The 22,993-nt window shown below is 37.5% G+C and overlaps 1 protein-coding gene across 1 annotated transcript; it reads right to left on the bottom strand.

Annotated features, from left to right (window-relative positions):
- Positions 1–834: 834 nt before the first annotated feature.
- On the bottom strand, positions 835–22,560 carry LOC140887354 (uncharacterized). The gene is made up of 22 exons (XM_073294561.1): positions 21,565–22,560; positions 19,591–19,706; positions 17,673–17,881; positions 16,622–16,741; positions 16,026–16,154; positions 15,796–15,921; positions 14,673–14,728; positions 14,485–14,584; positions 14,246–14,363; positions 13,817–14,026; positions 13,075–13,402; positions 7,179–7,272; positions 6,219–6,327; positions 5,752–6,023; positions 5,532–5,659; positions 5,079–5,313; positions 4,198–4,386; positions 3,791–4,080; positions 3,439–3,622; positions 3,095–3,337; positions 1,340–1,425; positions 835–1,222 (listed from the first exon to the last, which is right to left on the bottom strand). The coding sequence occupies exons 1-22, from the start codon at positions 22,383–22,385 to the stop codon at positions 1,078–1,080; spliced, it is 4,308 nt and encodes a 1,435-aa protein (XP_073150662.1). The 5' UTR covers positions 22,386–22,560; the 3' UTR covers positions 835–1,077.
- Positions 22,561–22,993: the final 433 nt, after the last annotated feature.

Here is a 22,993-nt window from a genome sequence, read left to right as displayed (position 1 = left end):
ATATAAATAGTATTTTTGGCAAAAAAATTTTAAACCATTATTTAATCTTATTCCTAAAAATCAAACCAAACACAATACTATTTTCAACACAAATTACCAATCTTTATTTATCATGTTTTTTATCATTCATTTAATAATCATTCAATAATCTTATCAATTGAACCAAACACTGCGTAAATGTTATGTTTTGAAAACCAGACTGTATCGATCGATTCAACCGGTTTGACCCAAAATCGGTCACTGATTTGATCCGAAACACTCTCAAAAATCGTTTTAACGATTGAACCAACAGAACTGGTCAGGAACCGAAAAATTGATTTTTCGATTTTTTTGTTTGAAAAATTAGTTTTTTTTTATTTTAAAACATTAATTTAATATTTATTATATATACATGATTATTTGATTTTTTTTCATTAAAAATATTATTTATTAATATTAGAATTTATTTTTGAATATATTTATGTAGTTATTTAGTTTTGAAATTACGATAAATATATATATTTCTATTTATATAAATTTTTTAGGTTTTTATAATTTAAAATATATTATTAATTATATTATATTATATAAAAGGTTTTCCAATCCAACAATCAGGTTAAACAATTCAACCAGTTGAACCGTTTTTTTAAGTTAGATCGATTTAATCACCGGTCCGATTATAAAAACATTCTTAAATGAAAAAAGACTAAAAACCAAAATATAACTAAACTTACAGGACCAAAACCCAAAATTGAATACTTACAAGACCAAATCACAAAACAAGCAAACTTATAAGACTATTTTGGCTATTATCCTATATTTTCCACAACTAAAAAAGCTTCCTTAACCATAGATATGAATATACATACATGTGAGCGCAAATATATAATTCAAGGCTACATTGAACCTGTTACAAGTTGATGTACACAGTGCTTAAGGTAAAAAGAAAGGAAAAAAAGCCAGAAAATTTAGAAAAAAACATTACTATACAATATCACCTAAAAAAAATTATTTACAGCAAATTAATAAAGACTCCTACCCTTTTGTGCTAGTAGAATTTGAATGAGAATGTTGATAAACGAAGAAAAAATAAACTAGTCATTGCCAGAAAACATTAGGGTCATTGCTGTACAATGTCTTATCTTGAATCTCGAGGTTAGCAACATGTAAATCGATCAGTCGTGCTTGGATTACTTTACAGATGATGAGTCCACAAGGCAGCATCCACCAACCGCTTTCATCCCTGCATGGAATAATCACCGCCATTGGTAATACGAATCAAACTTTGAACTTTATAAGAACTGGTTTGTGTTTCAAGAAGCATCCACTACTTAACAGATAAATACACACGTAAACTTACATGCTAAAATTCCAGGACTGAGAATTAGGGTGCTTTTTACTGGATTGCGCCTTGAAATGAACTAGTCCACATATGAAGGCAACCATCTGCTCAATATTATCATGAAAATAAGGAACCACCACATATTTAAAGGTCTAGAGCATCATTCTCGTATGCACATCAGGTAATATCATACAGTAAAAACAGAGGGAGATTGCATTTGAAAATGGTCCCACAAAACACATGTTTTACGTACGCTTTCTATCATTATAACCAAAACCACTAAAAAAAATCAAGTAGATGGAAAATTAAAGTAGATAATGAAGAATGGCATAGCTACATGTGACACACGAAACCAAGAAGGAGGAGCTGAGACAAAGCCATTCAGAATTGCTAATGACCACATTTATGTTGTCTGTGGCACAATTTTCTTCATTCGCCTGTATACACACAGATCAAGTTCTCCTGTGCCAACTTTGAGACACAAAATCTGAAGCTGTTGTTTCCTAGACAAGTCTCCTTTTTCTTGAAGCAACATCTCTCCTTTAGTTGAGAGAAAAAATTAAAGCAAATAAAGAAGACGAAAGGAAAAAATAGAGAGAAAATATTGACCAGATTCTAAATCCTACAAGCGAATTTATTGACTCGATTGGGAATTTGATGAGGTTTTCCAACACTCCAATCAAGCTTAAGCATATTTTTGCTCAAAGCTTGGACAGTGGAATAAGTGTGCAGAAGTTGGATAGATTGTAAGGACGTGTCCTCAGCACCAAATGCATATATCTACTTCTCAAGGTTCTGGTTACTACACAACTTCTGCATTTATGTTTCCCCAGGGAAAAAAACTGAACGTCCAAAAGGCTAAGCAACACTCCTAACTGCTGATCATGAAAATGAAGCCACTCTCCAACACGGTTCAACGTTCTATCCTGCTAGCCTAATTAGGAAATCACTCTTCTGATTTACAGATTGGCATTTTGAAGTGCTTGTATTTTAAACCTATGGTGAAGTGCAAGTGGAAAAAAGGAAATGAAAAACCATGGCTGATGAGAAAATGAAACAAATAAACGCTGGTGCAAATTGAGTTCGATTGCTTTAGGCCACTTGAGAACCTACTCTCCTTGCAAAAGAACAAATAATGACTCGATTTTAATCTATGATGCCTACAAAGCTGCCGGCTCAGCCACTCGCAGATCATAGCATTGAGGGTTTGATGTTAGTTATTCGCTCATTCTCTCAGAACCATCTAGGTTTGATACCTGCTATGAAAGAAAGAAATGATAATTTTCTTATATCTTCGTGCAAATATTAGAACAATTTAAAAGATAGTTCCCAATGAATTAAATGTGAAACATATATAGATTAAGGAGAGACAATATGACAGATTAAGGAGATACAATCAATTATGACAGGAAAAAGAAGAGAAAGGAATGATAATTAAAATGCCCATTCCCACAAATTAGAAATTTTATGACTGAAACTGGGAAATTCTTTTGGTTTTCGAATGCCACTAACTCAGATAACTTTTAAACTTTCGGTATTATTTTTACCAAGCTAGTAGGTAGAGAACTACAGTCAGAGACATCCAAATTTCCATACAACTCAAAAGACAATAGGAAAATGAATTGCAGGCAAAACATTAAAATCTTTCTGATCCCAGTATACACAATCTCTCTTTTGTACTGTCCACAAAATATAACCTATCGTACGTTTAATAATAGCAGATCAAACATTTCATAAGAGAAGGAAAGCGAAATAAGTTCAGTTACTACTTACAACATTAATCACCGAAATTATATTCCACAAAGCATACACACGAGCAAGTCCAGCTGATCGCCTAGGTCCATGACTAAATAAAGCATTGATACCAGCTGGAAATGGCAGAAGTATGCCAAGAGGCAGAATAGACAACACCAGAAAGACATCCAGCAGGGATATGGAGTAAAGCTGAAGCAGGAGAAGTGAAACTAAGCTAAAATCTCCTAGGAGTAGTACTGAGATGATCAAGCCAATGAGATCCTGCAAGGTTCCAAACGGTGTGAGAGAGAATTTTTCAGCCTTGATATAGCTCGATTAGGGAAAAAAACTACACTCAATGCAATCAAACAATTTTATGCTACCTGATGACAAACTGGTCTCATGTTACGAACTAAGTAGTAAAGAGGATAACCTAATGTTATTCCATCAGAAACATTTTGTAGGTTCTTCACGTGCAAAACCTCTCCACAAAATCTTTTTTGCATCATCACATGCTCACTTACTCTAACAAGATCAAATGCTTTTTTCCAGCGATTGGTAGGCAAACTGCATGTTACCAGAAAATGAAGTGAGATAGAGAGGAGACCAGCCTCAATCAAGCCACAGAAAATATTTAAGATCTAAAGGAATGCATGAAAGTGAGAGAGGAGACCAGCGTCAATCAAGCCAAAGAAAATATTTAAGATCTAAAGGAATGCATGAAAGTGAAATTACCTAAATTGTTTCTCAAGTAACAAACGTCTATCTGGCCTTTGAACCGATGAATGACAAATTTCATCCTCTACGGCAGACACGACAAGTCCAAATTGGCAATATCCGTTAGTTGAAGGCTGAAAGCGAGCTAGATCAACACGAATTCCATGACCACACAATGTTCTGATTGCATGAGTCTCAAGCCAGTGGATAACGGGACGAAACGTTGTCCTAAGATGTCCACGACGGACTAAACGGAGCTGTGCATTTAAACCAGCAACTAACCTATACCAAATTGTGGGTGGCACAGACTGCAAAAGGAAACATTGGTTGGACTTAGAGAGCCCCAAGAAGCACAAAAACAGATGAAGTACACAATTGAAAATTTCTTAACACAAATCTATCTTCATGGCCGGCAGACAGCACACCTGACTCATCAGGTTAGTAAGAATATTATCACTGTGAAGTGAGAAAGGAGCCATGTAAGATCCATCTCCTCCAAACATTAATGACAATGGGAACCTTTGATGTAGGCGTGGAGGGAGATCATTCCTCTTTTCATCTCCACCAAGGTAAAAATCAACATAAGCTAACATAAAATCAGAAGTTGCAGCTACCTACAATAACAAAAGAATTGTGATCAACACCACAAAGAACTGAATCTCATTGGCATGAAACGAGGATGGTTCATCGAAATAGAACAGAAACTTCTGCAGAAGTTGTAGTAGAAGCCCGGGGATGTTATATTGTATGCTATGGTTCCAGCCTCCGGGAGCAATGCATAGTAATACAAGTTTGAAAACTCTCCAACCTAATAGATAAATGTTTTTGGTTCAGGCTCTCCTATTACACTCAGATTATAACATTGGTGCTCTAGTTAAGAATCAATGCAACTGAGTGCCAACCAAGAAAAAGACCATCTCTGCGCCAGCGTTGATACTAAAACCCTTGTTCAAATCATAGGCCAGATGTAGATGCACAAACCGAGTAGTGATTGATGAGTAGAAATCATCTATAATGTGCACTGCGGGGTCAATTTTGAAGAGGTTGACAATGTTATAGCCTACAACAAATTTCATAAGCAATTAATTGTGGAGCAGCATAGGAACTAGAAACAGTCTTCCATCAAATATGCTAGTTTTTTTTTCTTCCCCTTGTGTTTTGACTCTATCGGTGGACTTATATCCTCTCACATTAAGGATAAATGTATCCTTGATTGCTAGCACATCATCACATTATAATGCAGTCAATTTAATCACACAAAATTTGGGCATCACGAATCATGAAAGAAACATGTACTTAAGCATACCTTTAGCCCCTCATAGAGAGCTCGTGATCGGCAAGAACGCAAGCAAGCATGATCATATTCAGACCGAACATATTCACGTAGGCGTTGTACTTTTTCCTTGCGACGCCATTGCAACCATGACCATGCAAGAGGATATGCAAAAACATAAAGAATACTGTACACTGATCCTTCCCACCACTGATACAAAGATAATGCATTTATCTCATCAACAAATCGGTTAAAAGCATCCTCATATCTGTCAACAAAACAATGTCATAAAAGGAAATTAAAAGTTTCTTCAATAAACAATATTGTTTCTACCTAGAACTTACTTCCAGGCAAGGATCGAGATTTTGAAAAAAAAAAAAGTATGAGCCATACTCCTTAACAAATTCTTTTAATTACATTCAATGGGTAAATGATAATTGTCTAAATTGAATGAAAACGAAATTTGAGGCTAAATAGAGATCATACACGATTTCTTTCACTTCTTTAGGAGGAGAATGGGGCAGATACCAAGGTTCACTGAAAGTGTTCTCCCCCAAAAAATGCATGCGATGGACGTGGTTTTGGGATTCCTCGGATCTACTTGTTTCCATAACCTGAGAGAAAAAGATGATTAAATACATCTCAGTAAAAAACTATTCCTATATACATTGCAAATGAACTTGATTTGTTAATTGAATAACCTCACCTCGTTCAGCGACTCTAAGAAAGGGAATGATCGATCTATTGGAGAGCTACGATGGTTGGTCATTACACCTGGCAATTCATCTCCACTAGAAATTTTCATCCTAGCAACACTAAGAACAAGAGCCAGGATGACAAGGAGACTTAAGAGTATGAAACTAAAAAACCAAGGGCCACCAAAAGTGTATACTAATTCTTCAAGGGCAGTATAACAATGAGGCATATGATATCTCTCGGATATACATTTGTAGGGACACCATCCATCTACAACCCCTCCTGCAAACAAAAAAATAATTCAGAAGTTACTCTCAGAGAAAAATTTAGAGTCTATGATTAGATTTTGAACAAGTTTGAAATGTTTGTTATTTTTCTTGACGTTAAGAAATTCAACTACAATAGGTTTGCTAAAAGTTAATGAGAAACATTGTAACCAAATAAAAAGTATCTTAAAATCTACAAATTTAGAAGTACCTCTAACAGAGATATATGTAGCTCGATGGGGAAGCTCATGAAATGGGCAATCACGACAGAGATCTCTACTTGACCCTGTCAAATTTTTATATGTCCCAAGCGGGCACTCCTACACATAGTTAAAAAATCAAAATGAGATTCCCAAAGGAAGAGAAACAGATTTGAAAAAAAAAATGCATATACGTTCCACGAAGACAGAAACTTATGGTATAACATAAGGGCATAAAACTCAATCCATTCATAGAACATTTATTTGTGGTTTCCATAATCTCGTTCTTACACATAGGCATAATTTACATAGCTATTGGTCAGTGGAGTCTCGAGCCACCTGTTAACCATTGGCTGGCTGTCTAAACAACAATTCTCTAATCAGTACTACCGAAAACCCTGGTAAATTTAAAAATAAAATTGGAAGAAACAAAGATAAATGATGATTTAAAAAAATAAAGGCATCTCTTTCTTCGGATACATATAAATAAATTCATCATTAGTTAAAGGGAAAATATTAACTTCATACTGTTGCTTGTGGTTGTATGAACCTAATGCAAATACACGTGACACAATAAATAAAAAGTACATCAATGCTTTAACTTTTGATATATTAATGCTGTGGTGTACAGAAAGGTATTTTGCATTTTGGTCAAATCTAAAGTGAACTTCAAGAAGGTTTTTTAAGTGATACGAGAAATAAGGTTAGTAAAAGTTCTGATCATGCAACATGATCACATTTGACTTCCTACCAACATATTGCTTTGGATTCTGGGACATTTGAGTCATAAAAGGTAAAACTGAATCAAGAAATGCAGTGTACATGCAATTGTGTTGGTCTTGGAAAGGGATAGAGCTCTATCCAAACAATTTCTGAGCTCTGAACTCTACACTCTAAGGAGAACTACGACAGTAAGATGAATCGAAATAGTCCTAAGTTAAAGTGTGCTTATGAGCAAAGTTAGCAATCACCTGGCAAAATATTCCATAAAGCCCTTCTGGACAAGCTTTCCCACTTAAAGTCCCATTCTCACCATCTTGCCCCAGATTTCTCCCAATCCCTCCTCTGTAGTGCCATCATGATCATGAAAATCAAAACATCAGGACTTGAAGATAATGAAAACAACACCAGCCATGAAAATTCAATCACAGCAATATTAATATTATTTTTTTTTATAAGAAACTATAATATTATTGATAATATGAAATTACTTGGAATACAAACAGTGGACCAGTGGTCCACAAAAGCAAACTAGTTTCCAAAGCAAACAAAGGCAGCTATCAATCTAAATCAAAGCCAATTTCCAATCCCTATACAAGTCTAATATCGCCAAAGATTGAAAATTTGAACCCTTGTGAGCCCAAATGGATACTCTCAATTTGATCTTGTCCCAAAGTTCTTTCACCGCTTCTTCACTGCCTTCAAAAATTCTTTTGTTCTTTTCCAGCCATAACGACCACAATGAACCACTATTAACCAAAAGACTCTCCCTCTCTCTCCAAGCCGACCTCCAAAATCAGTAGCATATAAGTCTTTTGTTGAGTTCGGAATTACCCAAGATAATTCCAATTCCTTGAGAGCTAGGTTCCACAAGGAACAAGAAAACGGGCAGTGAATAACCATATGATCCTAAGTCTCTCCCCCGTGTTTGCATAGCACACACCAGTTCGGGCTAAGGGAGATATTCGGGAGCCTCTTTTGAATCAAATCGCAGGTAGGTAATCTTCCCAACGCAGCCGTCCATGAGAAAACCTGAACCTTCGTCGGAATAGGAGTTTTCCAGATTGGGTAAAAAAGAGAGAAGCTAGGGAATCGCTCCTCTGGAAAAAAAGACTCGAAGAAAAACTTTACCAAAAATAAGCCTGAGTTGTCCCACACCCATTTCCTCATATCCTCCGCGCCCTCTACTAAGTTTACCCCCCTCAAAACTTCCAGCAAGTTACTTAGCTTGCCCCCAATTCATCATCCCTCAAATCGCGTCGAAAAATCAAGTTCCAAGATAGAGAGTTAGAGGAATAAGATGAATCTCGACGAATGAAAAAAGAAATCTGTCTATTGTGCTCCCTAGAAATCTAAAAAAGGTTAGGAAAGAAATCCTTAAAACTAGAATTCCCCACCCAGCAATCTTCCCAAAATCTAAATCTATCCCCCGCTAAAACCACTGCCCTCACAGAGTGACTGAAAGCCAGATACGTCCTCGATATGAATTTCCACGGACTTCTAAAAGTGTTGTGTCTAGCCAACCCCGCATCCCAACCGTTATCTTGAACTCCGTATTTGCTCGCTATAAGTCTCTTCCAAAAAGTGTACCCCTCCGTCGAAAATCGCCACCACCATTTACCTAGCAAAGCCTTGTTCCGAAGGCAAAGATTGCTTATTCCCAAACCTCCTCTATCTTTTGGTCTACAAACTTTATCCCAGCTTACCAGATGACAATGGGTCTCCCCATCCGATCCATCCCACAAAAAGTTCCTCATAATTTTCTCCATGTCCTCTGCAACACCGCATGAGATCCTAAACAGCGACATATAATACAAGGGAAGGGCACTCATGACCGCCGATATCAGCGTGAGATCCTAAACAGCGACATATAATACAAGGGAAGGGCACTCATGACCGCCGATATCAGCGTGAGTCTGCCTCCTCTCGATAGGAATGCTTTCTTCCAGCTAGCTAGCCTTTTAGACATCTTAAAGATCACTGGTTCTCAGAATGAAACCCTTATTGGATTCCCTCCCAAGGGTACTCCAAGATATTGAATGGGCCAATATTCCACCCCGCAACCGATCTCCCTAGCCAACCGTTCCTCCACTTCTTTTTCACAATTACACCTCAACAATGCACTTTTCTCCTTGTTAATCTTTAATCCGGACATATCACAAAAAATGAACAAGATATCCATTAGCAATCTCACATGATTCTCATTTTGCGCAAAAAACAAAGCATCATCGGCAAATTGAATGTGAGAGACCTCAATTCTATCCCTCCCTATCTCCCAACCTCTAAAAAGATCTAAAGACTTTGCCTTGTCAATCAGTCTTCCCAAAACATCTGCCACCAAGTTTTTTTTTTTGATAGGAAACTATAATGTTATATATAAAATTAGATTAGAAGATTTACAAAAAGTGGACTAGTGGTCCACCAAGTTAATAAGGAACGGAGATAAAGGGTCTCCTTGTCGTAACCCTTTCTCCCCCTTAAATTTACCGGTCGGTCTCCCGTTAACAATTATCGAATAATTTACATTACTGAGACAGCCTTTAATCCATTTCCTCCATCTATTCCCAAACCCTTTCTTATGAAAAACAAAATCCAAGAATCGCCAATTAACATTGTCATAGGCTTTCTCAAAGTCCGCCTTGAATACCCAACCTCTCTTCTTCTTCAATCTGAATTCTTCCACCGCCTCATTCGCTATCAAGCAACAATCCAAAATTTGACGACCTTCAATGAAAGCGCTCTTTGAATGTGAAATGGTGATCGCTAGCACCTTCTTGAGATGCGACGCTAGCACCTTAGCAATTATCTTGTAAAGACTAGTGACTAGGCTAATCGGTCTAAAGTCCTTGATGCGCAATGAATCTTTCTTTTTGGGTACCAAACAAATATATGTCTCATTTGTTACTCCGTTCACAATACCTCCCTCATAAAATTCCTTAAACACTTTCATCAAATCCTCTTTGATCGTGTGCCAACACTCCTTATAGAATTCCATTGAGAAACCGTCTGGTCCCGAGGCTTTCGATCCTTCACACTCAAACACTGTTTTTTTAATTTTATCCTCGGAAAAAGGTAGCTCGAGCTGCTCCATAGAATCTCTGTCAATTGCACTCCATTCCACCCCTTCAACACCCTATCCCCCTCTCTCTGGTTCACTGTATAGTTTTGTGAAGAAATCTATAATTGCCGATCTGATAATATCTCTATTGGTGCTTATTGTTCCGTCTTCCAATTCCAGACTCTCTATACATGTTCTGCTTCTCCTTTGGCTAAGTAACGAATGGAAGAATTTTGAATTGCAATCCCCTTCCTTTAACCATTTAACCTTCGCCTTCTGAGCTTCCATTTGCAGTTTCCTTCACCTTCAAACCTGCTAATTTATCCAAGAAATTCTGTCGAGCTTTTGGCCCACACGGACCGCAGACTGCTGAAAACCACCACACTGAGTTAGGATCCTTTTCTATTTCAATAGAGACCGAAAACTCCCCAATCAGGTTATCCTTTACTATCACCGTCCGAGAGTTCCACGCCACCAAAATGCCTCCAGATCTGCCCAACGCTGGTAACTCCACCCATTCTATGAATCTAGATTTCCAAAGGCTAGCTATGTACCTCCTATCCACCCGCTGCCTTTTAGTTTCCAAAAGGACCACTATATCCGGTTTCTCTCTACGAAGAATTGTTCTGATCAAACCTCTCCTACTGCTCGATCCTCCCCCTCTAATGTTCCATGAAAAAATCTTCATTAACCAACTGTAGCGCCCAATGTAAACCACTCCTTGAGATTCTTTAATGTAATACCACAGCCTCTAGATTACCAAAGCTAACTCTTCTCACCTCCAGTCTAGCAAAACAATCATTAATTAAGCCCTCCTTAACAGCCACTGACACCACAGCCTCCTCCACTCCCACATGCTCTTCCGTCATCTGGAGCACTGGCTTTTCACTTACCCTGGAGCGTGGTTCTACTCCCCTGCACCTACCCCCCCTCCCATCAGAAAGGGACAAATGATTTGAACGGTTAAAAGGACTGGAATTGACTGGAAGAACCATCGATTCCGACTTGGGCTCAGAATCGCTCACGTGTCCCTGTGAAGGATTAGAGTACGAACCTGGATATGATGAGAAGATGCCCCTGATGTCCTCGAGACATGAATTTGTCGGGGAATTGACAAGAGAATCGCCTACCACTGAACTATCAGTTTGGAACGAGTCAGAATCCTCCGATGACAAATCACCACATGTTTCTTGAAGAAATTCTTCCTCTATTATCCCAGTGAAATTACTGGTATTGCCTTGTAGACCATTTCCCAACGGGTCTTCATTCCAGTTGCCTTCGTTATTCCCTGTGTTTCTGATCTCTGTGGCTCGGGCTTGTCTTATTGAATACACAATCTCGAAACGTGGAGATGAAAGTCTCTCCAACACTTTGCCAACCTCTTTAGAAGGTGTCTCTGTCTTACCCTCTTCAAACTCCCTCAAAGGCTGTATTGTTTTTCTCTGAAACTCGCCCACCACTTTTGGACATAACCTTTTGAGTATTTTAACCTGGCGACCTCCTAGAATAGGTTCTGATCCCCACGATCTATCGCCGCTGCCGCCGGCTCCTATTGAGATTTGATGAAGAATCCCCTTGTCTTTAATATTCGCATCTATCTCCTCCTCATCACTATCACGATTGTTAACAATAAACTGCCCCATTGACTTATCTACTGGATCAACTGATTCAGTCTGCTTCGATCCTCTATCACCACCATATCCCGAAATAAAATCCTTACCTTTTTCCAATGTTTCCTTCTCTGCTTCTCGTCCTAGCGTCACTTTTGTTCCGTCTGTCACTACTTGAGCGTATGAGCGCTTTTCATAGTAATCGTAAGCTGCTGGATTGACCGAGACCACTTCAAGTCGCACCATCATAAGGCCTCGAGGTGTCGATATTTGCACAAAACTGTTGATGAATCCTCCTTCTGGCCCTACCACCTTAATTTTAGCGGCACACAAGTCTCGAAGCAAGATAGTGTCACGGCTAATTTCTAGCAGTTCATTTCTCTTCAACAAGGCAGCCAATCTTTTTGTGAGCCCAATATTTCCCATTTGTTAGTTAGTTACTATCTTGCCACTTCGTCAATCTATTTAAACGTAATTCAGTTGATGCTTCTCCCAATTTAGCTCATATCAACTTCAACCTTCTCAAAAATTTTAATTCTCGGCGAGCATCTCTCATTCTCACCCATTCAACTTCAACTTCACAAAACTATTATTGCCCAAATCACCACAGACCACAACAACCTTTTCATGATTCACCCAATTCTCAGTTTTGATTTTTAGTATTTTGAGATAAACCAAGTCTATTGATAACTATGCGTATGGCTCAAAGTTCTCATGGTTACCATGCTTGATGAAGACCAAATGAAGATGTACATTGTTCTGATGCCCTTTTACCTTTTCCCAATGGCACTTCTGAATCCGTGCTTCAAGACCTTGTAGGCTAAAAATTAAAATAGCAGCTGAGTTTGGTTCAACCATTCAACAATCCTTCAGAAAACCTTTTAACTTGTCACTGATTTCCATCCCATATTCTTTTACTTATAAGAAATCAAGTTGGAACACATTCATGTATCTTAGCATTATCAATTCACAAAATTTGTGGCCAACTCAGTTTATTGTCGCTCGACAGATTTTAAAATAACATTTGTTAAATATTTTAAGGTAAAAATGTATTAGAAGGAGCACACAACCAGATAGATGATTTATATGCTTCCACCTTAAATACTTTAAGTCCATAGCCTGAAAGGCTAAAGCTCTTCTAACATACTAAAAGTACTTCACCTGAAACAAGAAAATGCCACACATCTTGTCTTACGATAAAGCCATCAAATAAATATCTATGAATTCTCCAGCAAAAACTTCATAGTGTTCATAGAAATGTTTAAATATTATTTCTTACAATCCAAAAACGAGAGATGTCCATAATTGGAGATTTTGAACTTGATCCCCACATTTTAACCAGCGTTATTCCATAGAAAATGATCACATAATACAAAAAGCAACTCAAAATGATAATTTAACCATAAAAATTATGAATTAAAACATACTTGTCTAGTTCGTGGTGTTACCAAATTATTGGATCATGCATAGACAACCAACCTGACACTAATGGTTCCCTCAACAAAGGCAATTGGCACGTAATCTTCTCCAGTTGAGATGTCCGACCAATGGAAGTGAATCCTCCCACCACCTCCACCACCGCCATTCGTGCTTCCATGCCCTCCAGCGGTAGAGATTATTGAGGTATCACCAAGGACCAAATTATGAATAAACAAAAGAATGGTCCCTCCAGAACCGCCTCCTGGACCTATATCTGAAACAAATCCACTTTCTTTCTTTCCAACATATTTTCCATAACTTTCTCCATCAGCTATTAGCTCACCATAGACAGTCAATTTCGACACTGGATGCTCGAGTGAACCCATAACTATAACATAAAACGTTAATGATATGTAAGTTGGATTGTTTTAGCCTCTAAAGTCCAAATATACTTGTATTTGTAAATTAAGAATTACATTCAAGTTCCTTCTATGCAACATTTTAAATTGTTTTTTACACTTGGCCCTGTATACGGTACGGTTTGTACCAAGTGGAAATGGCCCCACATTTGTCAAGTGATTGGTATAACTCATCCCTTACACATTGTCTTATGAGGTAAAAATCAAAGGTAAAAAGCATACAAAATTTTTAGGATAATTTTATATTCTGCTATTGTTCTATTCTGTTGTGATTATTTTACTTTGATTTCCTTGTCCACGGTTGTAATGGAATTTCCAACAAACTCATATTCAGTCACAACCAAAAGACGCAGCAAGCTAAAAGTCTCAAATAAACATCTTACTGATAATGCCACCACCAGCAGATGCTGAAGATAGACTTTCATTTCCGCTTCCACTACCAAGTGAACAAGGAAACTCAGCATTCCCATATGATATACCACCACTGATGTAATTTCCTTCATAATAAGCATCCCCTCCTTTACCACCGTGTCCAGCCCCACTACCGAGACCATTAGGCAGAAGTTTTCCATGACCCAACCCCCCAGTGCAGCCTGTAAACTTCCGGGTTAATATTTCAGATCTGGGACTTGATTATCACATTACTTCATAAAACAAGTCTTGACATGAGAGGAGGGGTGAACATATCTAACAAAATGAGTAATCAAAGAGCTTTTGATAAATAAGGTTGGAAAGACTAAATTTTTTAGTCATGATAAAGTACAGCAACCATCCAATACAGGAATCAACTTATACTAGGGGAAAGAATATACCCAGTCCAGAAGACCTAATTGCTCCAGAAGATTTTACAATCACATTTCTGACCCAGTGAAAATGAACAACAGATCCCTCTATGAAACCTTTAACAATGACATCCTCAACTCGACATATCTGCATGAAGAAAGACATATACTCCTTCAACAGGCGGAGCAAATATAGTATACAGTACACATCACACATCCATGGTATACGTTAAAATTTCTCCTAGCATTAAATCTGAATAATGGAGCACCTGGAGAGTAAAGGATAATGAAGCATTAACATTGCAATCTTCAGGTGGATGAAGCAGCTCAATGGGGCAATCCTCGTGTTTGCAGTAAAGCATTGGTGCCCTACCATTGCCCAGCGGTTAAAATCGAAACTAATACATCAGAAACACAAGTTGATCCAAGATTCAAGGGACTTAATTAAATTACTTACATGTGGCTGTCACTAGCATTTTCCAAGGGACCTCGCACAATGGATCCAGGCCCAACCTTTGCAGGAAAGCATGCCAGTGTAAGCGAACATGGTTATTGCTTGGTGTTATAGAAAATTTAGAAGCAAAATAAGTTATTCGAAAAAACCACATTTTAAGTTTATTCCATATCTTGGTTTAAAATGAGATATTACATTAATTTCTTTTTAAGGAACTTAATAGACAATGCAGGGTGGTCTACATAAGACCTTTAAAATAGCTGATGAGAAATAAACTTAACAAGGTCTCCATTTCAGGCGAGAACCAGTATCACCAACCAGAGTGTTGAGGATGTCATTCAGGCCAGAATCAGTTTCTCCAACCAGAGTGTTGAGGATGTCATAAAAAATGCAAATAACTAGACTTCTACGCAGGCAATTCACTGAGGACACATCCTATTAGAGCCCATACAGTTCATAACTAGGAAAGAAACCTCTCAGGAAGTTGCTTTCATCTAATAACTAGAATTACAAGTTTAAACAGATCTGTGCAAAAGATGGCTCCTCTTCATGCCATATAATTCCAGAATTGCAATTTGTACCAAGTAACAGGACCAAAAATTGTATGAGATAGAAAATTCAACACCAAAACATGACATGTTATTAAACTAGAAACAATTTAAACAATACAGGAAAACCAAATGATTTTGAGAACTGCGCCACAGTTTGGCATATTACTAGCATTAGTCCTGTGTCTCAAGCAGCTGACATCTTAGTGAGAAGGCAAGTGGCTTGTTAGGTTAAAACTGGAAACACATTGAGTAATATGTGAGTGTGTTTGGAAATTCCTCTGCATATTGAAATAAACGCCAAAAAATAGTCATGTTTAAACTTTAAAGTGATGATATCTCATTGAAGTAACACAAGAATTCTCCACCAATCATCATATATGCAACACGATGGAGCCTTAGCGCCCAAGGCAGTCAAGTTAATGAGCAGACTATACTGACAAGATTAACATTTTTGTTTGCTTCTAATGAAATTTTTCAAAAGGTAATTTCAAACATCCCTGCCAGTAGACAGCCAAGTGGAGCCCAAACATTTGTCTTTGAGGAGAAATCGCCAGCTAAATCCTAAAGAAACTTACGTTTATAGCATAAAATAGGGACAAAACCAAACGCTGAGCTTCAATAGTATCTCCTTGGCCTGTCAAGTTCAATGACCCTTGACCGTGAAGCCCTAAATTCGCAGTTGAATGAATAATAGATGATCCCTGAAATGTAAGTAGTTATCTAATTTTATTTATTTTCTTAAAAAAAAACAACCAAAAAAAAATCTAAGTTGCAAACTAAATATACTGAAGGGAAAATAACTTACCTTCAGAACTACTAAATTGCTGATTTCAAGCAAAGATGTTGCAACAATAGGATCACTGTCACCATCAATCAGCATTTTCGAATTCAACATCAAGTGGATTTTGACCGACATTCGCAATGCCCCATAGATCTGAATTAATTTAATGAGATGTGTCAAGCCACTAAACTAAAAATAGAATGACAGAACACACTGCATCAGCAATTCAACATAAACAAGGATACCAGTTATAATCCAAGTTTAAGAAACGTAATTGCGGAAGGCAACCGATAATGCATGATAATATATTGTTAAAGGATACATGCTAAGACAATATAACATTCAAATCCCTTATCCATCTACATCCTCGACCAAAAAAAAAAAAGAAAGAAAGAAAACAAAAAAGAACATAGAACTATAGGGAAAAGGAAAACGAACAAAAAAAGCATTACAAAAAGTAATGAAAAATAAATATGTGATCTATAAAGCGGAAAAAACAAGATTAAAGTAGGCCAACATGAGAGTAATATGCAGTCTGTGTTGGAAGCAACATGTAAAATGTCAATTAAAAAAATGTCACGAGGATTGAATGAGAGTATATATTGATTAGATTAACTTGCCTTTACTACAGAGTCACTCATTAGAAGTTCTTCAGCCATCAGTTCAAACTCTGACATGGCAAAATGCACAAGCCCAAAGCTGAGAACCGCTCCACATGATAAACTAAGCTGTCCTCGAACCTATTCGATCACTCACATAGAACAGTAACATTACAATATCAATGGAAGATTACGTATGCAACAGCTCCAACTGACATCACAAGTAAAAGAAAATGCAGACAAAATTAATGTGAATGCGAGTATAATGCATGGTGAGAAGCACTTCTATAAAATGAAAGGTAACAAAATCAAATATGATATCGTAGATTATGAATGTATTGTCGAGATGAAGCTAAAATATACTATAACTAGAGCTCCAAAGAAACAAGCCGGGGCACAACAAAATGAAAGTTTTTTAGAATTGACTCTGACCAATGATAACATCATAATGTGTTGAAAGTGAATTATAACGAGTACAGAATTAATTTTCAAAATACAGACAATGGAGAATGCTACAGTACACTATCCCAGCTTGGGACATTACGCTTAGGAGGGGACATAAAGGTACTATGCCATTGGGGAAATGCAAAATCAACTTAAAGTACAGTGTCTCAGGGGCTGAGATGATGCTTGCAGGCAGGAAACTATATGCAAGGTAACTTACTCTCACAGATGGCTTTATGACACATGTTTTCTCCGTGTAAAGTTTGTAGTGAAGGATTAGAAAAGAGAAAGTGGAGCTCTATCAGCTTTAACCTGATATGATACATCTAATTCTTGCAGTTTGCATATCATTTAGTAACTTTTATGTATTTACTTCATGTTTACCACCATTTAGAGATGTTTCAAGGTTTTTGAAGAAAGAAAACTGTCTTTCATTTTCAATAGACAAGACCTATGTATGAAATGGACTGAGATCACGAGTTACCACCCATTACCCAATGGCTTTTCCAGTTGGAACAAGAGATGGCACAATGATAATTCTCATGAAGGAAAAAAATGGAAGGTGAAATCTACAAGACTTTCGATAAAAAGTTCCAAAAGAAAACTATCGAACTCTCAGATTATTTACCTGAACACGACTCCACAACAAAGGAACAGAAGCCCGAGCACAATTTTGAATGTAAACATTTGTCCAAAGTGGCTGGTTAGGAAATTGCAAAAGAAGAGTATCAGTGTCTGTAGACATGTTGTTATTGTTGATGATAAGTTTTCGAGGAACTGCATCAAAGAACGTTCCTGCAGCACCTGCATTTTTTGGACAGCCCAAGCTTCTTCCCCCTGTCAAAAAACAACAAATAAGTAGTCGTAAATCTAATAATGGCAGATATTTGGCAATTGGCATTGAGCATTGGCATGCCAAAAGTGGAGAGAACAAGTAGACCAATAAACCATATATTTCCAGGGTCTTGCACGCTCGGAAAAGCAGCTACAGTTCATCATGATACAAAATTAGTGCATTAGTATCCTTGTTATATACAACAACAGCACAAAAGCCTTTATCCCACTAAGTGAGGTAGGCTATATGAATCTTTCTACGCTATTGTGCTCTATTTCCTATTATATTAATATATTTTCATTTATATTTATTTAGATAATACATGTCAAGCTAATCTTTATTATCCAAGTCCTTTTTGTCCTCCCTCAGCCGCCTATCTAACCATGGTTTCACATATCCTAACTGGAGTCTATGTTGGTTGTTTTTGTACGTGTTCATACCATCTCAGGCATGTCTCTCTCAATTTTTCTTCGATAGGCGCAACCCCAACTTTTTCTCTAATATGGTTGTTTCTTAGCCTATCCATTCTTGTATATCTGCACATCCACCTTAGCATCCTTATCTTTGAAACTTTAATATTTTGTTCATGTGCCCAACATTTGGATCCATCTAATATACCAAACCTAATCGCTATTCTACAAACTTCCCTTTGAGTTTTAGGGGTACCTTACAATTACACAGAATACCAGACGCAATTCTCCACTTTGACATCCTACTTGTATTCTATGTAATGAATCTATATCAATCCCCCCATCTTTTTGTAAAAATGATCCTAGATATTTAGAGGTTTCAATCGCCGGTAATTCTACATCCCCTATTTTAACTATTGCTTTGTTGCTCTTAGTATAGCTAAACTTAAATTATATGTATCATGTCTTTGCTTTACTAAGTCTTAAATCTTTCTCTTCCAATGTTTCTCTCCGAGTTTCACGCTTCACATTTCCTCCTTCACGAGTCTCATCTACCAAGACAACGTCACCTGCAAACAACATGCACCAAGGCACCATGTCATGAATATGTCCAGTGAGTTCATTCATGACAAGTGCAAAAATATAAGGGCTTAGAGCTGATACTTGATGGAGCCCTATCTTTATAGGAAAGTTCTTCGATTAATCTTCCTGAGGTCCACACCCTTGCCACTACGTCCTTGTACATATCCTTAATGACTTCAATAAATGTTACTCTTATGTCTTTCTATTTCCAAAAACTTCCATAGAATTTTTCGCATTAATCTTCCTGAGGTCCACACCCTTGCCACTACGTCCTTGTACATATCCTTAACGACTTCAATATATGTTACTCTTATGTCTTTCTATTTCCAAAAACTTCCATAGAATTTCTCGCAGCACTATGTCATTTGCCTTTTGTAGTTCGATAAACACCATGTGTGAGTATCGCTTGTTCTCTCGATATCTTTCTACTAATTGTCTAAAGAGGTGCATAGCCTCCATCGTCCACCTTCACGCATGAATCTAAATTGAATCTCAGTCACCTTGCTCTTTTTTCTTAATCTTCTTTCAATCACTCTTTCCCAAAGCTTCATGGTATGACTCATAAGCTTAATGCCCCTATATAGTATGGGATCCAAAAATCTCCAGTTTTGTCATATCGATAATAAATAACACATAATTATTCTCTACCTCAACATAAAATTGCGGATAGCCATACTAAGTATGAACTTGTTCAATTTTTGCGGTTATAAATATCTTACCATGGACCAAGAATATGGGGTCATCATGCCTGCTAAAAACATTGACAGAAACCCTTCCTCCACCTCCTCCGGCAAATCCATCACCTCCAGAAGCACATATAATGCCACTTCCTATCCTGTGACCCAAAAAAATTTTTAATTACTTTCAAAAAATAAAAAAAAATTTATAAGTGTCTCACATCACGTCTCCATGCTTTAAATTTCAAATAAGGTGGGCTAAGCCATGAAGCTAATGACTTCAAAAATAAATAGTTTAGAATTTAATCGTGGGGAAAGGGAATATAATATGCATGTTTAAGGATGACTTGAGGATATTGTTTATCAAACATCTGCTTGCTTATGTTTTTAGATGAGCAGGTCATTAAAAAAGACCTATCAAATATCTACTTGTCAATGCTTTTAGATGAGCATGTCATTTAACAAAAAACTTTATTATGGCCATCGAGAACAGTGTAAAAGAGGCAGAGACAATCCCAGCCTCAACAAGTGAACTAGTGACAGATAGAACCCCTTGCACTCTCACATTAAAGCACAGTCAATGCTATTTTAAGATAGAGAAACAGATGCTATTTTAAGAAAGAGAAACAAATGCTATTTATCTAGCTATAGGATCCAGAAGTTCTGAACACATCCAAGCTGAATGACAAGCAATACACTTTTTCCTATAATGTTTCATGACAATAACGAAGAAACCAAATGAAACTATTAATTACATATTTCAGTCCCATATTCTGCTTAAGTATTTCATAAGTAGTCTTAAAACTAATAAAAATTTCAGTGTAAACCTGGTTAAAGTCTTTAGTGAAACCGTCCTTCCCTGCTCTACACTTCTTAGAGTAAGACGTATGCAGTGAGAAAGTTATAGGTAAGGTTCATGTCATGGTCCAAGGATACAAATAAATTGGCCTGGCCTCCAAATATAGGATGAAAATTGATTGGGAGAGGCTTCTTGTGTGTTTCTACAGATCGACTTTTCTCACTGAAAAATCTTTTGACGCATCTTCCTTCAGCAGAGGTAGCAAGAGCAAGATCATGGTATGCATGGGTATGATCTACACCTAGTTCTCAAAATTCATAGCTCTTTCTTACCACATCAGCCTAATAAGTTGCAAATGCACCTTATGTGCTTCATAACGAAACTGAGGTCTACCTTCCAATAATTTTTTCCCACATTTGATCTTTGAGATAATTGATTAACAGCAATGATGAAAAATAAAAATATCGACAACAAAGCCAAGACCATTCCAAGGAAATCTATGATGTTTTTCACTGCGAAAGTAAGTGCAAATTCGGTGGACCATGGGTGAATGTCAAGTTGAGGTCCAGAAGAAAAAGCGAAGTTGCTTCTTGGTTCTTTCTAGCTCTAGTTAAGGAAGGTAAGAAAATCGCTTCTTGTGCATGGTCCTTGCAGTATCCAGATGAAACCCAGTTCGGTAAGGGGACATATGACAAGGAATCTACTTCGATTTAGGAGCTACATCTACAGAGCACGAATTTTCGCCGTCAAATTTTCATCAACCAAAAGATATAGTTAGCAAGACTCGGGCATATTGAATTGCTAAAAAGTGAGATTAAGAATACAGCAACCCTACAATGAAAGGACTCTTCAAAAAATCTCGGCTATCTTTAATTAGTTCCTGTCAAGCTCAAAATGCTTGGTTGGTCTGATCATATTGCACTGAATAATTTGTAATCGAACTAGCATAAACAGCCAGTTTCTGTCACAGAGTAAACACGATATGCAAATTAATATGAATCACATAAATAATACTGTCAAATGTCATTCTCCAAGTTCACGTGGATAAAGGGATGAGCAATTTGTTTTATTTGTGTTGAACTGTATGAGTAATTAGGTAATGAAAACAACTATTCCATGCAAGGCAAGCTGATATAAGCATGTGGAATTGGTATGAAAATAAAGCAAAAATTAAGTTAGATTAGCACAAAGTTAAGTTGAGTTTGTAGCAGAATTACATTTTATGTGCCTTGAGATAAATGCTGCCACCCGACCCTCCTCCTCCTTTAATGCCGCCATCCCCTCCTTCTGCCAAGAGCTGACCTCGCACTTCAACACATTCCTTCACCTCAAACTTAATCCTCCCACCCCCAATCCCTCCAAAATCCTCTTCCCTTTTTGTGGTCCCGCCCTTACTTCCGTAACTCCATGGTTCATCCAATGACTCCCATGAATAGGCATCCCCGCCCCACACATCCTCCGGCAGCTTCTTATTATCCATGACGCAGCTCGCACCCCTTCCTCCATGCCCTCCGCCGCCTCCCACAGAATCATCAGGTGTACCGGTAGATGGATCAGGTGGCTCACCCGCCCGTGCCGTAACATTAATGACAGAGCCCCCTAATAAACTCGCATTGCCGGAAGCAATGAGCACGGAGCCAGCAACAATTTCGGCAAAAGGGTTCAATCTAAATTCACCACTTATATTAAACACAATAGAACAGCCTAACTTGGGGCACACTAAACTCACCCCCTGGAGAACAAACAAATCACAGTTACCTTCCACGTAAATATCATTCTCAAAATTTAACGAGTAGCTGAGCTCGCATGTGGTATCAAGCGAGCCCACGCCCCTCAAATCTTCACAAGAGAGGGACGGCGGATGGGGCGGTGGAGATGGAGGCGGAGGAGACGGCGGCGAATAATCTCCCCGGAAGATTTTGGCAGAGTCATATTCTGTGATCGAAAAATCATCCGCGGCCGGAAAAGCGAAAGAATTCAAGGGAATTAGCCAAATGAAAAGACAAGAACACAAGAAAAAGGAAGATTTGGAGGCCATTGATAATGGGATTCAAAGTTTTTCGCAGAAATAGGCGCATGTGAATTTGTTGTTGGTTAGAGATGCATGAAGGTATATGTGGAAGAAGAAGAGCGGGGCAAAGGGTACAGGTGGAGAGAAGGCGAGGAGTTCGGAGAATACCTCTGCTTTTCATTTTCTCCTGCCACCCCTCTAGCTCTACTATTACATTACATTCTCTTAGGTTTACGTTATATACATACCATATATATTCAAATTCAGAATAAGAATATTTTTATGCATATTATTATATTATAAAATTATAAGATTTTAATAATTATAGTGGCATACATGGAACCAGGGATGTAAAAATTTTTCGAAATCTCGATCATTTTCAAATTCCATTTTATTTTCGTCCCCGAAAGATTCCCAACCTGATATATTTTTTACCCGAATTTTCGGAATTTTTTCCGTTCCGATTAATATCGAAAGAGGGATCGGGAGTATAACTTTATTCCAACAGGATTCTCGATCCGTCCCGAAATAATATTATAATATATTTTATTAATAAATTAAGTTAAATATTATTGTGTTTCACCTCATATAATAATTAATTGTGAAGTTAATTCGTACAACTGTTTATTGTTGGA

This window comes from Henckelia pumila, chromosome 3 (assembly GCF_033568475.1).
Source record: "Henckelia pumila isolate YLH828 chromosome 3, ASM3356847v2, whole genome shotgun sequence".
In the NCBI taxonomy this organism is placed as follows: domain Eukaryota; kingdom Viridiplantae; phylum Streptophyta; class Magnoliopsida; order Lamiales; family Gesneriaceae; genus Henckelia; species Henckelia pumila.
The sequence above is the reverse complement of the archived record's forward strand: the minus strand, read 5'-3'. Positions and strand labels throughout refer to the sequence as shown.

Bases quoted from the DNA above. Each gene is read 5' to 3' on its own strand.
- LOC140887354 (XM_073294561.1), bottom strand. From the start codon at position 22,385: ATGGCCTCCAAATCTTCCTTTTTCTTGTGTTCTTGTCTTTTCATTTGG. The intron at 16,742-17,672 runs GTAAATAATCTG...GTGATCGAATAG, and splicing joins TGTTGTGGAGTCGTGTTCAG to GTTCGAGGACAGCTTAGTTT. The intron at 6,024-6,218 runs GTACTTCTAAAT...TTTTGTTTGCAG, and splicing joins TACATATATCTCTGTTAGAG to GAGGGGTTGTAGATGGATGG.